This window comes from Gambusia affinis, linkage group LG20 (genome assembly GCF_019740435.1).
Source record: "Gambusia affinis linkage group LG20, SWU_Gaff_1.0, whole genome shotgun sequence".
Classification (NCBI taxonomy): Eukaryota; Metazoa; Chordata; class Actinopteri; order Cyprinodontiformes; family Poeciliidae; genus Gambusia; species Gambusia affinis.
In genome coordinates, this window is record NC_057887.1 from 15170891 (window position 1) to 15186538 (window position 15648).

The 15648-nt window shown below is 37.2% G+C and overlaps 1 protein-coding gene across 1 annotated transcript; it reads left to right on the plus strand.

Annotated features, from left to right (window-relative positions):
• Positions 1-193: 193 nt before the first annotated feature.
• Positions 194-9467, plus strand: epas1a (endothelial PAS domain protein 1a). The gene is made up of 9 exons (XM_044103851.1): positions 194-325; positions 1093-1259; positions 1653-1882; positions 1958-2042; positions 3074-3171; positions 3252-3415; positions 7498-7604; positions 7702-7876; positions 8905-9467. Exons 1-9 carry the CDS (start codon positions 300-302, stop codon positions 8966-8968), a joined length of 1116 nt encoding a protein of 371 aa, XP_043959786.1. The 5' UTR covers positions 194-299; the 3' UTR covers positions 8969-9467.
• Positions 9468-15648: the final 6181 nt, after the last annotated feature.

The following is a 15648-nucleotide window of genomic DNA, read 5'->3' on the forward strand; positions in this document are numbered from 1 at the left end:
CTTTTTTTCCCCCTCTTTCTCTCCTTCTTTATTACTATTATTTCATGCTGTTGCGTTTTGGAGTCAAATCTGAGGGATGCTGAGAAAGTTTGAAGACTGAAAAGGGAGGGGATCAGATGATGCTTTTCCTGGCCAGCCGACCAATCACAGCTCTCGGTCTTTGGAGACCTGCTTGACTATTTGCATGCAGGAAGGGGAGAGGTGACACTCACTGGAGCCAGGCCAACTCATCTGTGCTGCAGGGAAACCTCTGTCTGCATCATCGCCATGCCGCCAGTCGGGGAACTCAGCAGGACGCAATGACGGCCGACAAGGAGAAGAGACGGTAAACCTTTCATTTTCTGATTGCTTTTTAAATCTGGAGGAAATTAGAACAAGAATAAGTTGGCTGAGATCTGAACCCAGCCTGAAATTGGATAAAAGAGAAGTCTCATTCGCTTCCTCACTTGTTGAGAAATTTGCTGCAATTGTTGTATAGTTTAGGTCACAAAGTGAGCATTTTTTTATTTTTAATCAGGCGGTGTCAGTGTTTTAGCATGTTTAATTATTTAACTTGCATAATGAGGCAAATTCGACAAGCTAAAAATATTCTGTACACCACTATTACATGACTTTAACTCAGTAAACTATAGTTCTTGTAAATTCAGAACTTTTGATTTGAATGTTTTTCTTATTTTTTTCATTTCATTTACTTCACAGTTGTATTTACTATTTACATGTTTTTCATTCCCTTTGCCATTTTTGTTTACATTTCTGTAATTAGTTATTGTTTTCATTATTTTTTACCTATTTATTTACCTCCACCAGTAGGTATATATATATATAAGTATGTGTGTTTGTGCATATATACACAGAATTATGATTTTCCTGTATTTTTTCTTTACTCCAGTAACCAAGCAACAATATTTTGTTGCCAAATTCACTATCCTTTGTCCAATGGCAATAATTTTTTATACTTTATAGTTTCTTACCTGGTTGCCCCTACTATATTATTATTACTAATATTATTTCTTATTGATGGTATGAAATGTGATTTCTTTTTGATGTAAGCGCTTGGATTCAGTTTTTTCCCCTGGTCTCTGCCACGTGCAGAGCGATCAGCCGTGAGGCGGCCCGGCGGCGGCGGCGCGTGGAGTCGGACGTGTTTGGCGATCTGTCCCGCCTCCTGCCGCTCCAGCCCTCCGTCAGAGCTCATCTGGACAAACCCTCCGTCATCCGCCTCACCCTCAGCTACATACGCATGCAGGCGCTGCTCAAAGGTGAAAACACCTGGGAAACAAATCAGCCGTTTATTGTGATTAAATAGTCAAACTGTGCAAAAATGAAAATGAGTTTTGGCCTCGGAGACCAAATTTTAAGGAATGTTTTTTGACTTATGAGTTCATGGAAAAAAATCTGACTGAATTCCCTTTCAGTTCAAATGAACAAAGGCAAATAAAAAATACATGATTCATCATTTATTACCGCCTGTAATCTTTGCTAGAAGAATAAAAACTGACAAAGGAAATGCTTTAGGTGTCAGACGGAGGAAGTACATACTCACATACATGTGAAATTTACAAAAAGACACCACATCCTTTCCTCTGCCGTTTTCATCCGTCACAGCAGCACAACGTTCTAAAAACTCATCTCTGTTCCTGGGTTCGAAACAGAAACTGCCGGGTCGCACGCGGAGCTCGGACACAGCGTGAGATGCCGCCACGGAGGAGAGGCGTGGGACGGGTGTCGGTTTGAGTTGGGGAAAGAGACGGAGGGATTGAATCCGTTGGATGAAACCAGCATGTACCTGAAGATCCTGGAGGGATTTCTCATGGTGCTCTCCACCGTGGGAGACATGATCTTCTTATCGGACAACGTCAGCAAGTACATGGGCCTGAGCCAGGTGAGTCCGCAGGTGAGAGGTTTTACTGGTACTTTCTGCTTAAAGGATTTTTTTTAACTCTTTGTTTCCTAACAGACTGAGCTGATGGGGCACAACATCTTTGAGTATACTCACCCGTGTGATCACGAGGAAATCAGACATAACCTCCGTCTGACTGCAGGTTGGTGTGTTTTAAAGCATATAAATGAAAATCCAATTTCTTTTTCGGTGATCTTGTTCCACTGCAGTTTCTTCTTACACTCAACTTTCCATCAGCATGCTTGGACATTGCGCTCTGTGAACAGCCGCAGGTCGCACTGGTAGAGTCTGATTTTATGCAGAGCAACTGTTCGATTGTCTCTTCCAATGATTGTTTAGGCCGTAATGCATTTTTTATTTCATATTCTAACTTTTTCAAGATGTTGAATTCTGGATTTTCGTTTCTGTAAGCCATAATAATCAAAATTACCAGAAATAAATGCTTGAAATACATCCCTTCGTGTGTGAAGACGCTACCTAATTTTCACTTTTTAAATTGAGCCCTACCTTTAAATACACTTTCAATAGACTTGAGTATTATTGAGGAGTCAGTTAATTTCAGGAACTTTATAAACTAGTAACCTGCATCACACTCTGCAAAAACTCTAAATCTTACCAAGTATTGTTGGTCTAGTTTCAAGTCCAAGTATCTTAAGACAAAACTAACTTACAGGTAACTTTTCAGCAAGATGTTGGAGCTTGTTTTGAGTGAATAATTCCTTAATATCGATTTAAAAAAATACTTGTGCCACTCAGATTATTTCACTCGTGACAAGATATTGGTGAAATAATCAGCCAGTTGAACTAGTACTTTTTATCAATATTATGAAACTATTGACCTAAAACAAGCTCCTATGTTTTGTTGAAAAGTTACTTGTAAGTTAAAATATTGGCTTTTGAAACTAGACAAAAACAAATCTTGGTAGGATTTTGTGTTTTTTCAATGTAGAAATTAATTTTACACAGATGGTTGTTTGAAAGTCTTTATTTCTGTTAGCAATGAGGATTTTCCTCTTACTGTTAATGAAAACGTAATATTTAATATTAGAATATTACACCAGACCAATAAAATAAACCATTTTAATGCAGAAATGTAGCCTCAAAGAAAAGTAGGTTGAATACTCGCTTAAAAGTTTTCAAAAGCAACACTCTAATGTATCTGTTTCTCTGGAGAACTTGGGTGCAGCCAGAAGAGGGATTTCGTGGTGAGGATAAAAAGCGCTCTGACGCACCGAGGAAGAGTCGGGAACCTCAAGTCGACCACCTGGAAGGTCGGTGGTGCAGGTTAGGACTTCAGACCCGGGAAGTCGGGTTCTGACGCTGCTGTTGATTCTGCTCTCCGTGACTCCAGGTGCTCCACTGTCAGGGCAGAGTGAAGCTGTGCGTGGCCTCGTCTTCGGTGTCCTGCGTGCTGCTGACCTGCCGACCTCTGCCGCTCTCACACACACTCCTCAGCACGCACACCTTCACCAGCCAGCACAGCATGGACATGAGGTTCACATACTGCGACCAGAGGTGCATAAACTCACCGCCGTTAGCCACAGTTTGTAGGATTTCAGTTTTCAACAATCCTCCTGCAGGTTTGAGTAACTTTAGAGAACCCTACTATTCAAATTTAGGACTTAAATGGAAAAAAATAACATTGAATGCAGATTTTTTATCTTTTTACTTATGTATGTATGAGTGCTTTGGTTTTGAAGCGTCATTATTTTTACATTATTCAAATCACTTTCCGCTGTTGATTAAATAAAAAAAGATGCACACATATGAAGAGCAAGTTTAGTTTTCACAAAAACGTGACTAATTTTATAAGACATGTTATGGCACAAATTCTCCCAAATATTGAATTATTTTGTGTTTCAGATTAAAATAAATCAAGTATACGAGGATTAGGCCTGTCACAATAATCAATAAATCAACTAATTGCATGATAAATTAAAGCAAACTCAATAATTTTCACTTGCATAATTGTACTTTTCTTTTTCTACCAAATGATAAAAGTCTTCAGTCTTGTGATTTGATCTCAACCTGCCCTTATTTTGAAGGACAGTTCTGTTTATAGAGACTCTATGATTCATTTTATTTGTTGTTTCTGTTTTGTTTATTTATTTTGGATACTTAAAATATCTTCCAGTCCCAGTAGTAAATGTTCACCAGAATTTTAAGTTTGTTGATCTTTGAGAATATGTTCTTGTATTATGATCACTTGAAAATGGTCTCAAAACAACATTATCGTTTATGGCAGTAACTTCTGGGACAATTGATTTGTTATCGTGACAGGCCCAGCAAGGATTGGCTTTGATTGAGTTTCAAAGTGGGTTTTGTTTTGTTTTGTGGTTCTGAGTCCGACCCACCTGTCGGTGGGTACCTCTGTCTTCACAGTGGTTAAGATGGTAAATTACGGTGAACTTGAGGTTTAACAGGAAGAGGCCAAACTGCCTCGTGTGTCAAATTTTGGTGGTTAGTTTTATCTCTTGAATTCTGTCTCGCTCTATTTCTGTATTTCTACTTTTATTTGTCCAAATTTGTAGCTGTATTTACTTCCACATTTACTCATTCAGTTCCGTATTGCTATATTTTATTATCTTTAGTTTTCTATGACCGTCTTTGAATAAGACGGGAGGTCTGAACCTCACCAGAACCGGTCAGGCTGTCTGAAAACAGCTACTTAGATAACTGTTTATAACTGTATTATCACTTCCTTTTTAACGAACTAAGACATCCTATTATACTCACTCAAGTTAATTACCATTGCAGCTCAAAAAAATCAATAAAAATATTGCTGTGATCAACTGAAAATCACGTCACTTAACCTCATGCTAAGCTATGCAGATGTTCAGTCTGCACTGATGAAGTGCCTCAGCTTACCTGGACTGGCTTCAGCTCCAGGGTGACGCCCTCAGGAAATAATTATGGCCTCATTTTGTCATTAGCTCAGTTCAAAAAGTGAAAATGACACAGTAGCTTCTCCACACAGACTTGTATGAAGTTTACGTTTACGTTCAGTTTTATGATTATGCCTAATTCAGTTAATAAAATGAATCACTGCATCAGGGGAGCCTCTGATGGAGGTGATCAACCACAGTCCAGTTTTTCCTTCCACTCAACTTTCCAATAGTATTCTAGAGTACAGCACTCAATGGCTTATGCAAGTGGCTTTTTTACCTTCAACAATGGTTCTTTGATTGAAAATAAAGAAAATATTGTAGATATTTGATTGAAAATAACAGTAATTAATATTTTTAAATATGAAAATAAATGCTGATTTAAGCAGTTTTCCCCATTTTCCATGGAATAAATGCAATAAATTTTCACGACAATATGAAACTGAAAGTGCAAATTTTATTGAAATACATTTTTGTCTATCATTTATGACAAAAATGTACTGTCATAAAACAATATTTTCATTTTTTTCAGAAAATATTAACATCTTATTGGAAAAGTATCTATCATCTTTTTATAAGTTTTTTTTACTTAAATCTTAAAAATTACATGTTTTATTCTAAATGAGTTTTATTTTGCAAGACTGAGGGCAAAAATGTAAAAAATTTGGATTGTAACAGTGGCAGATCGTTGGTGTCGTGTCAGTGACTGTTGGACATTTTTTAGGTTACCAAACGTTTGGTTTTCATCTGAAGTCTGAGTTTCACTTTTTGAACTAAATTACTGAAATAATAAATTTTTACGACAATACTACAGTTATTTTTAACACTGTCACGTTATTCTTCAGCTCATAAAAATATGCAAATATGTAAAATTAGAGTCCAGATCAACAGATGTGTTATCAGGGGAAATCAGCAATGAATCACCAAAATAGCTGATTTTTGTTTTCCAAACCTCCAACTTTGTCCAAGAATTAAGAGGAATTTCCCTCCAGCGTGAAACACCAGGTGCAAGAGGGGAAGCAGTCCGAGACGTGACACACGCTGCAACCACACAGAAAACTCCAGTCACTCCAGTTCCTTCCAGTTAATTCAATAGAATGCTACGCAGGAAACTTTTAATGTTCTCTAAATTAATTGTTTTTGTTCTTGAAACCACAACCCAGTCTTTGTTTCACATGATAAAAGTTTTCTAGCAACAAGCAGAAAATGAGACGATGAGGAGAAAAGTGACAAAGATACAACAGCTGCAAAGAGAGCATGTGCAAAACTCAATCAATAACAGTATAAACAAGCAGCATGTTTTCATGTGAAGTACTCTGCAAAACATTCTTTAATATCTTATTTATTTATCTACAAAGGTAGGGGCTCATTGTAAAATAGAAGGAAAATAGTTTCATTTTTTTAACCGATTGTGCTGTACATTTATATTCAAACATTTTAATTTGATAAGCTTGAATAAAATCCAGTACAACCAGTAGCTATCAGACAACATCTAGTTGGTAAATAAAGCAAATATGATGCTGATTTTAGTTTTTCATCTGGTCTGTGAAGGCGTCATATGCACACAAAAACACAACAAATGAGTCAAATTAAACGTTTTAATGCAGAGTTACTCTAAAATAAATAATACCACAACTCCAAAATGTCTGTCCACCAGCCGTTAGGTCTCTGGTGGCTCTGAGGGAGCTGCAGAGACCCACAGCTCATGTGGGAGACAGAAATCCACATATTTTATACAATAATATAAATTCATAAAATCATTTTTTTTCTTACTGATGCACTTTTTCATGTTGGTCTATCACATAAAATCCCATTAAAACACAGCAAAGTTTGTGTTTTAATATGTGAATCTGAAATTCTTAAATCTGAACACTGTGATTATTGATAAATGCAAATAAATGAATAAATGCACAAAACAAAACAGCTAAAGAAAGTGTAGCAGCTTGGAAGTAGTCAGACGAAATATTTCCTTCTGTTTTTGATAAAAATCTGCTATCGAGATTTTGAAAACTATACTGTAATCTATGACCTCTCAGTTATCTTGTGTTAGATTTGCGCGTCATTAAACTTGTGTACTTAAGCAGAACTGATATTTCCTCCGTCAGTGCTGGATGTGATGAAATTGTTTAAAAAGGAAGTAAAATTATTACATGTAACACGTATCCGTGTCAATTTGTCAGGGGCTTTCTGGATAAAATTAATGAGGTTGCTGAAGGTGTTAAGGGGTAAATTTGCAGAAGGTGCTATAAAAAAGCCTTTAAAAGTTCAATCTGCTCAAACAGTACTACAAAAATAATTTATTTAGTTAGAAAAACTGTGTTTTTTCTAAACTTTAAAGTTTATTAAATTAAATGAATCATTTAACTTAAATGATTAAATGATTATTTAATCATTAAAGATTAAATAATTTTTAATGGTTATTTGAATAACTTTTATTCAACATTAATAAAGATTATTTTTATATGAACAGTCTTATGTTATATAAATAATCTGAGAGATTTCAAGAACATTTCACATTAATATGTCTAATCTGGACATAAAAATTTAGAAAAAGCAACTATGTTTCCTTTTACCGCTAATTTTTCCCATTTCTGCTGCTCCGGTTTTGACATTTTATTCCAAATCTTTAATTAAAAATGTTTTTAAAAAAATGCTGCGTTCGTCTGAAAGTTTCTGTTTTCTGAATTAAATGAACCTGGTATGTTTGTGCAGAGTGACTTCTCTTCTCGGCTACCGGCCAGAGGAGCTGCTGGGCCGATCCATCTACGATCTCTGTCACACGCTGGACACAAGCTGCCTGAACAAAAACCACCTGAACCGTGAGCCCTGACACACACACACACACACACACACACACACACACACACACACACAGACAGAGCTACACCTGTGTGACGGTCTCACCTGATCCTGCAGTGTGTCTGAAGAGTCAGTCGGTCAGCGGTCGGTACAGGATGCTGGTGAGGAGCGGAGGTTACGTCTGGGTGGAGAGTCACAGCGCCGTCATCCCGGGCGTCCAGCCGTCCAGATCCAGACCCAGACCCAACCCCAGCCAGCCGCTCTGCATCCTCAGTGTCACCTACATCCTCAGGTGTGTGTGTGAAAAACTAAAGCTGATAAAACTTGAGTAGTGTATAGATTAATTCTTCTTGTTTTTCCTTTTCTGTTCATTTTTGTGGCTTACAGATACTGACAACATTACTTTTAAGTCTAAGAATTTCCAAGACTAATAAAAATGTTTTTTTCATTTTCAAATGTTAAGACTGATACAACATCTTAGTGGAAAGTTGAGTGGAAGGAAAAGATGTGGTGGAAAAATATCTACAGGCAAAAGAGAAAGTAGTAAATTCACCCTGTACTCTCCATTTGCATGAAGTTAGCCACCTACATTTTTCAAATGAACTGAAATTGTTATCAAATGTTTGTGCTACGTTTGTGAAGAAATTTTTTTATATATAAAGAATTAATAAATGTTTCCAGAGGTCAACCAGCCCACCACTTTTACAAAACTAAACAAATTTTGTATAAATCAACTGCACTGCAAAGCTTAGAAGCTTTTAGGAGTCATTATGTCCTAAAAGCTTATCAAAAATCTGCTGGTGCTGTGCTGCTTTTGGTCTTGATAAAGTGCAGAGGACAACGACCAGCAGATGACATGGATCCTTAAATCTTTACTGAAAGTTTAAACTTCACACTGGACATCAATTTCCAAGTGAAAATCAAAGGTTATTTTTGTCTGAAAACAGAACTTTGCTAGCGTCTAGCTGCTGGTTGTGTATTTTCTCCTTCCACTCAACTTTCCATTTACTTGCTTTTATAATCTGTAAGTATACAGATTATAATATACCTATAATATACGTTATAATTCATTCTGCTTCCCTGGTAATGACTTTTTGTGGCTTACAGTCAAAGTCTGAAGTCAGCAGTATTCTTCTTGATTTTGTAGATCAAAGCAAAACTTTTCTATACTAAAAATGCGTTTTTTAGTCTTTTCTGAGAAAAAGAAAGTTTTATTTATCAACTACATTAGCTTAAAGTGTTTTATTAATGATATTCTAAAGGTGCTGAGAAGCATTTCTGTTGAATTGTGCCTTTACTGATATCTACTCTGTGTCACAGCGGAGTGGAGGAGCCGTCTCTGCAGCTCTCTTTGGATCAAACTTTCCAGAGATACTTGAGATGAAATCAGAGTTTGAAGAAAAAAATCTGCCGGGACCAAAACTCTACTAGCTTTTTTTTGTTATGTATTATTTTCCCTAATTTTCTGTTTAATAAATTGGAACTTTTATCTTTCCAAAACGACTTGTGCTTTGTTCTGCTTCTTATGATATCTCGATGCAAAGCTGTGATGCGCCTCCAGAAATTTGCTGTAATGTTGAGTTCAGTGGTGGTTCAGGCACATAACCCTCCAACTTCTCCGTTTGGTTCTGTAGTTTCATAATCGCTGCTGCAGACTGTGGTTGTCAGGCAGTTGACGGGGCGGAGTCACATGAAACGTGTTGACAAAAACAGGCCGTTTGACCTTTCCTTGACCTCTCTGGGTCTGACCGTGCTTCCTATGGGGTCGGCTGCTGGGCCACCTGACACGTGGGGTGCGTGCAGGGCGCGCACACACAGATACGCACTCTGCTGATCAGGAGATGTGAGTAGATGCAAGTCGAAGCCGCAGCTTCCTGAATAGAGGCAGTCGACAGGAAAGTTCTCGTGGGAACTGCGTAAACTTTTTACCTCTCGACCTCTGAATGCACGCCGAGTTTCAGTGTAACCGGCTGCAGTGCAAAAAAAGAAAAAAAAAGAGTAGAAAATAGCTTCAGAATGAAATGCATGAAGATTGTTGTCAATGAAATAAAACTGTCATCTCAACTGATTTAAATTTGTTCATGTGACTTCATCATAAGCGCGAAGTAGCTCTTCGGTAAACAGATCAGCAGGTGCAACGATATTTTTAGATGAAGGTAAAACATAACCGAACCAAAACAAAAAAAACAAAACAAAGTCTCTTATCAGTCTGAATACAGAATGTGACTATGTTGAAGAGCAGAAACAAATGAGGAATCTTTAAAATTCCTAATTTATTTTGGTTGTAAGGGTTTAATTATGTATCATCTGGAATCTGAAGCTGTTCTTTGGATTAAAGTTGCACCGTTTGGTCCAAACCGTTTACCTCAGCGGTTTGCAACCTTTGTAACGTAAAGAGCTGTTTTGCTCTCAGGCAAAAGAGAAAAACTAAGATGTCACATGACTTTTTTGAAAAAAAAAAAAAAAACATCCAATAAAATTTAGAAAAATATCGCCTATAGACATTTTTTTGTAATTTGTAGAAAACCACCATTTTAAAATAAAGATAAACACAATTTAGCTAATTGTGGGGAAGAAAATGATGTAAATAAAAAAGAATAGATTTCAAACGACAAGAAAAAGAGATATAAAAACATATTACTGCTAAGTTTAGTGTTATTTTTGTATAAATTCAATGCAGCTATGCTAAAAAAAAACTGTTAAAAACCTAATGGTTTCATTATATCTATGTTTAAAACATTCGCTGGTCCTTTTGAATTTTCAGCAAAAGTTATTAAGAGCCACTGTGGAGGGTCCGAAGAGCCACAAACCCGACCTATCGGATAAAATACCTTTAAAATAAATTAATTTTTTCATATAATGTGAATACGTTTGACTAAAACAAAATAAAAAGCATAGTTTCAATTACCAATTACAATTCATGTTAATGTGTAAGTTTTGTTTTTTCTCCGTAATAATTATGGGAAGGGAAAAAAATGGAGGTTAGGAATCCCCCCCTAGAGGGCGCCAGAGATCTCAGTTTGAAACCGGGTCTTTAATGTCAAAGGGACTGTGAGCAAAAAATAACGCATTAAATCAAATATCTTGGTGAATTCTTCGAGAGTGATCAACAAATTACAGCAAATTATAATATGGAATTGATTTCACTGATTAATCATCGGACTTGTTCGTGTTTAGATGACTTTTGTACGGCTTTATACGTACTTTTGGTCTGTACTGTATATGTATATTTTGGTTCAGTTTGGAAGCATCAGTGCGCAGTTTACCTCTCCAGATTGAGTCACGGTGCGGCATCAGAACTGTCATGTTCTAGCTCCATCTAGTGGTCAGATGGAGTTACTGAAAGCTGCGTTTTTCAAGATTCACAAATTCAAAAAAATTCAGAATAAACAATGTGTTCATCTGATGAGCTTCATCTGGCTCCTCTTGGACAGCAAAGGTACTATTTATTTAAAGATTTGTCAAAAAAAATTCTGTGAATTTGATGATTTGATTGGATTCTTTGTAATATAAATCTATGTGAATAAAATTACTGGAGTAAAGAAACCTGTCGCTGATATTTTAGTTTACTAAGCTGCACACGTAGTAATTTTTTTGCTATATTTTGCCATCTTTTTTTAAATTAATATTTTTTGTAGGTATGAGTGATTTATCATCTGCACAATTATTGACAGAATACTACACAGAAGTGTGACGGTAATCTTCTCGCCCTTTGGCTTTAGCTGCTCAGCAGGTAATTCTGCAACGTAAAGCCATAAAATTAAACATGCGGCCTTCTTTTTTAAAAATCTGAAGTAAAAGTTGTGGTGAGTAGAAATGGCATTTCAGAATAAGTTTTAAACAATAAAAGTCTGATCCTTTAATTCTTTAGAGGAAGGGTGTCCAAAGTGTGGCCTGGGGGCCATTTGTGGCTCTTGAATTACGTTTTGTGGCCCCAACTTCGGCTCAAAAATGATACAGATTTACTTGTTGAATTTTTATTCTGGGTGTAATCATTGTTGACATAATTTACTTGCAATGGAAAATGTTAAGTATGACGCAAATCATTTGTCTTTTCTCAACCATTATTTTTTGTATAATAAGTAGCACCACTTTTATCCAGAGACTTTTTCTGAAAGCCAACTTTATGGCCCCCAAATCAGTTTTTCTTTAATTTGTTAAACTAAGCTGATCTGAATTCCTTTCTTAGAAAATTCCTTTGAAAATTCTACCTTCCATTTTGTGTAACAAAATGTGCAAAATCTGGGGATGTCATAATTTATCTTACAAAAAAAAAAAAAAAAAATCTGTGATTTCAGTGTTTTAATTATTTCCCTGTGATTACTTTGGACGAAATGATTTTGATACTAACCGTTTGGACTCGCCTTCTTTATAGACTTTGGACTCATTTGCAAATTGTGCAGAATCATCAAGTTTGACTTGTTTTTTTTTTTTTAGAAAAAACTTCCAGGACCTTAATCTGATCCAGATTTTATTGTGCAGTTATTTCTGTGCATTTAAATAATCTCAAAACTCTTGTTGGGTTTTCACTGAAATAACCAAAATTCAATTGATTCTTGCAGATTTTGTACATGAAAAGGCCTGATGAGGACAAGGACGGGGTGCACTACAGATGAGGAAGCAGCGGTTACTCTGACAGCTTTAGGATGTAAAACTGAAAGAATAAAATGCCAACATGAGCAGATTGTGAGACAAAAAAACATTATTAAGCAAGCAGGAAGACGCTTTCTGTTCCACTTTAAACATGGATGTAATTCTGCTGAGCTGGCATTTATTTTATCATTCACACCTATTCATCACCTGTTTTTATGCTCACCCCCCTCCCTCGCCGTCACGCCGCTCCGGCTGGGTGGGAGTTGTCCGGCTGTCGGCCAATCAGAGGACGGTGCTCACCCTTTAAAGTGAACCCTGATAAATCAAAGTGTGTCAGTGAGAGAAAAACAGAGAGGAAACGAGCGATAAGATTAAAACCAGAGCACACAAGGAGGAGGCTCTCGTTCTGATGGAAGTGATTTTTCTAGGAGTTTGCTTTTGTTTGCTTTACATTTCAGAAGCCTCTTTTGAAATGTGGCTGCATATTTGCGGAAATCCTTTAGCCACTTTAGTTCATTTTCAGCAGTCAGAGTCTTCATCAGTCCAAACTTTCTGCTAGTTATATTGAGTTTTGATGAACAGAAATAATTTCAGCTTGTTTGACAGCCTCACTTCTGCCACTCTGCCTCAGGGCAGCTGTGGCTACAATGTAGCTCACAATCATCAGTGTGTGAAAGTAGTGTAGATTGCTTTGGAGTCCTCTGACTTGATAAATCACTATATAAATGCAGACTATTTACATAGAGCCAATACACAAACACATGTCATCTCACTTAGCAAAGGGAAGTCATTTTAATCTATGGGTGGGCGATATGGACTTAAAATTTCATCACAATATTTTGTGAGACTATTGTGATATCAATAAAAGTGATTATATCAACTATTTATTAATCGTTGTTTAGGTAAATAGCCACAAACACAAATATTGCTCTTGAGAAACATTCCCATTTGTAATATGCTGCATAAAAAAATATGATTTGTATCACTAAGCTGCACGCAGTAACAACACTTGATCTCATTTTTCAATGTATTGATATTCTCATTGAACAAACAGTGGAGAAAACAGTAAATATTTAGACAGATTTGGGGTTAAAGACTTTAAGGATCCTCCTGATGTCACAGCGAAACAGAACGCCTAACTAGATGTAGCTTCTTCGAAGGGTGAGAATTTAAAAACTGTACACTTCTGAGAGCCAGTGTATGCATATATTTGGGGCTGTATGAATAATTATGACCCTTTGTGAAGGCTTGTGAATTCAAACTTGATTAAAACCACACAGGTTGTCATAAATTCCAGATATTTCTGAATTCATTTAAACATCTCATGTCTTCCTGACGTTTTTCTACATCAGTACATGCAGAATGCGCTCACTCCTCGTTCCCTTTGCATGCTGTTTGTCGGACCTCACCTTATCTTTACTGCTCTTTACTTATCTGCTTGAAAGAACAGAGAGAACAAACACATGAATGTCTGAAATCTATGTACTTTCTCTCTTGGTTTTCATAAGAAAGGTAAATTGTGTGGTTGTTTCGTCTCCGTCTAAAGTCAGGATATCAGCTTCTGGAGCCGATAACGTTTATGATCACTTGGACAGGAGATAAGCTCCAGCATTATTGCATTAATTTAATGAAAGACTCGTTTGTACATGAAGGACTAGACATAAAAGATGAACTTCAAACAGATCTGAAGCCTGCATGTAAAAGTCCCAGCTGAGCCATGAAGCCTCTTGCGTTTCATACAGTGTTGTGTAATTGGGCACTAGTTCTGCTGTTCAGCCACATGGGCTGATATTTGCACTTGCATCCCAGGAAATGAATCTAATCTTATCATGTGGGCAGAGTCCACAGGTGCAGGTCTGGGGTCAGGGCCTCATGCAGACACACTCAGCACTCAGCACCATGTTGACCAGTTGACGACTTATCCACGGGGGGTTGTGCTTCAGCCTGAATGAATAACCCCGTTATTCATTCTGTTATAAATGAATAACAGAATGAATACTGTTGCTCAGTCGGTGTCTTTGTAAAACCTGTTTTTATTTCTGGATGATTACAGGCAGGCCGAAACAGATAACACTGATCTAGCAGAATCTCCAGTTATATCTTCAGAGCCAATTAAGAAGCTTACTGGCTGATCTAAACTACTGGAAAGATCAACTTTGCTTTAACTCTGTAAAAATGGCATGTATCATCAATCGCTTCTCTTTTAATCACACAAGGAACACAATTTCTTGCTTTTGTTGCAGTAAGTAAACACAGTTTCTTCTGTGAGAAATTTATAAAGGGCTTTACATAAAACAAGAAAATGATCAGTGACGTGCGGTCAGGGGAGGCAGGTGAGGCAGTGCCTCACCAGCCATCATGGAAAGAAAGAAAATATATAATAATAAAGTAATTTAAATTGTTATATTCATCCGGTGGTTTGTACTAAAAAATATTTATTTTTCATGTAGCTTCACCAATTTCGATTTTTATTTGTTCAAAATCGCTGAATTTTCTTATTTTCCCATTCAAATGCTTGGAAGCGATGCCGGTGAGGCAGCAGCGAGCTCTGCCTCACCTTGGATTGCGCAACCCCTGGCTCTGCGCTGGCTGCTAAGCAGAGAGAGCATGTTGCTGTACGGCGTCAATAAAATGGTTTAAACTAATTTAATATGTGAAATTATTTCCAATAATTTAGCTTATGTATATAATGTACAGTGCTTTTTGTCACCAACTGTGTTTGTGTAACGTGTTTAATGTAATGGCGATTATAAACGGCAGAGAACAGGTTCGAGGTGAGGCAGGCAGTTCTCTTGCCTCATGGCAGGGGGCGCTCAAGATCCCAGACGTTCGTCTTGTTCACTCCTCAACTGCCGAGTAAGTGACAGCGAGCTAGGCTAAACGATTCGGGAAGCAAGTCAAGTGCAGCGATAGATTATAATAGAGATAGTGATTTTTTTCCTCTCGCTTATCCCGACTTTCGACATGGATGACTACATTATAACACTAAAAAAGTTTTCTCAAGTGAACTTTCAATCGAAGCAGGAGATGATATGTGTGTTTTGTGAGCTACAGTTTGTAATGTGTAAGGATGCAGAAGTGAAACATAACCTGTAAACTGCTGTCAATCTATGCATCTATTTGCAAATCTGATTCTGATGACGTCAGTGCCTCACCAGCTATGAACCTCACCGCACGTCACTGAAAATGATGGACCACCCTCTTCACCAGATTGTCTTAGAAAAACAGCGTCTTTAGTCAGAGGCTTCTTCAAATATGCTGTAATACAGACTGCTGCAGGAGATCTTTCCTGCCCAGATCCATCACCATCAGCTCATGGACTAGTTGTCCCTCAAGCAGGTTTTGGACAGAAATCAACACTAATGTGTGTTAGGAAAAATATCTATATGCCAGTAACCTTTTCCAATAAACATTTATGGTTTCAAGTTCAACATTTCATGAACTTTAGGACTCTCACCGTTACTGTAATTG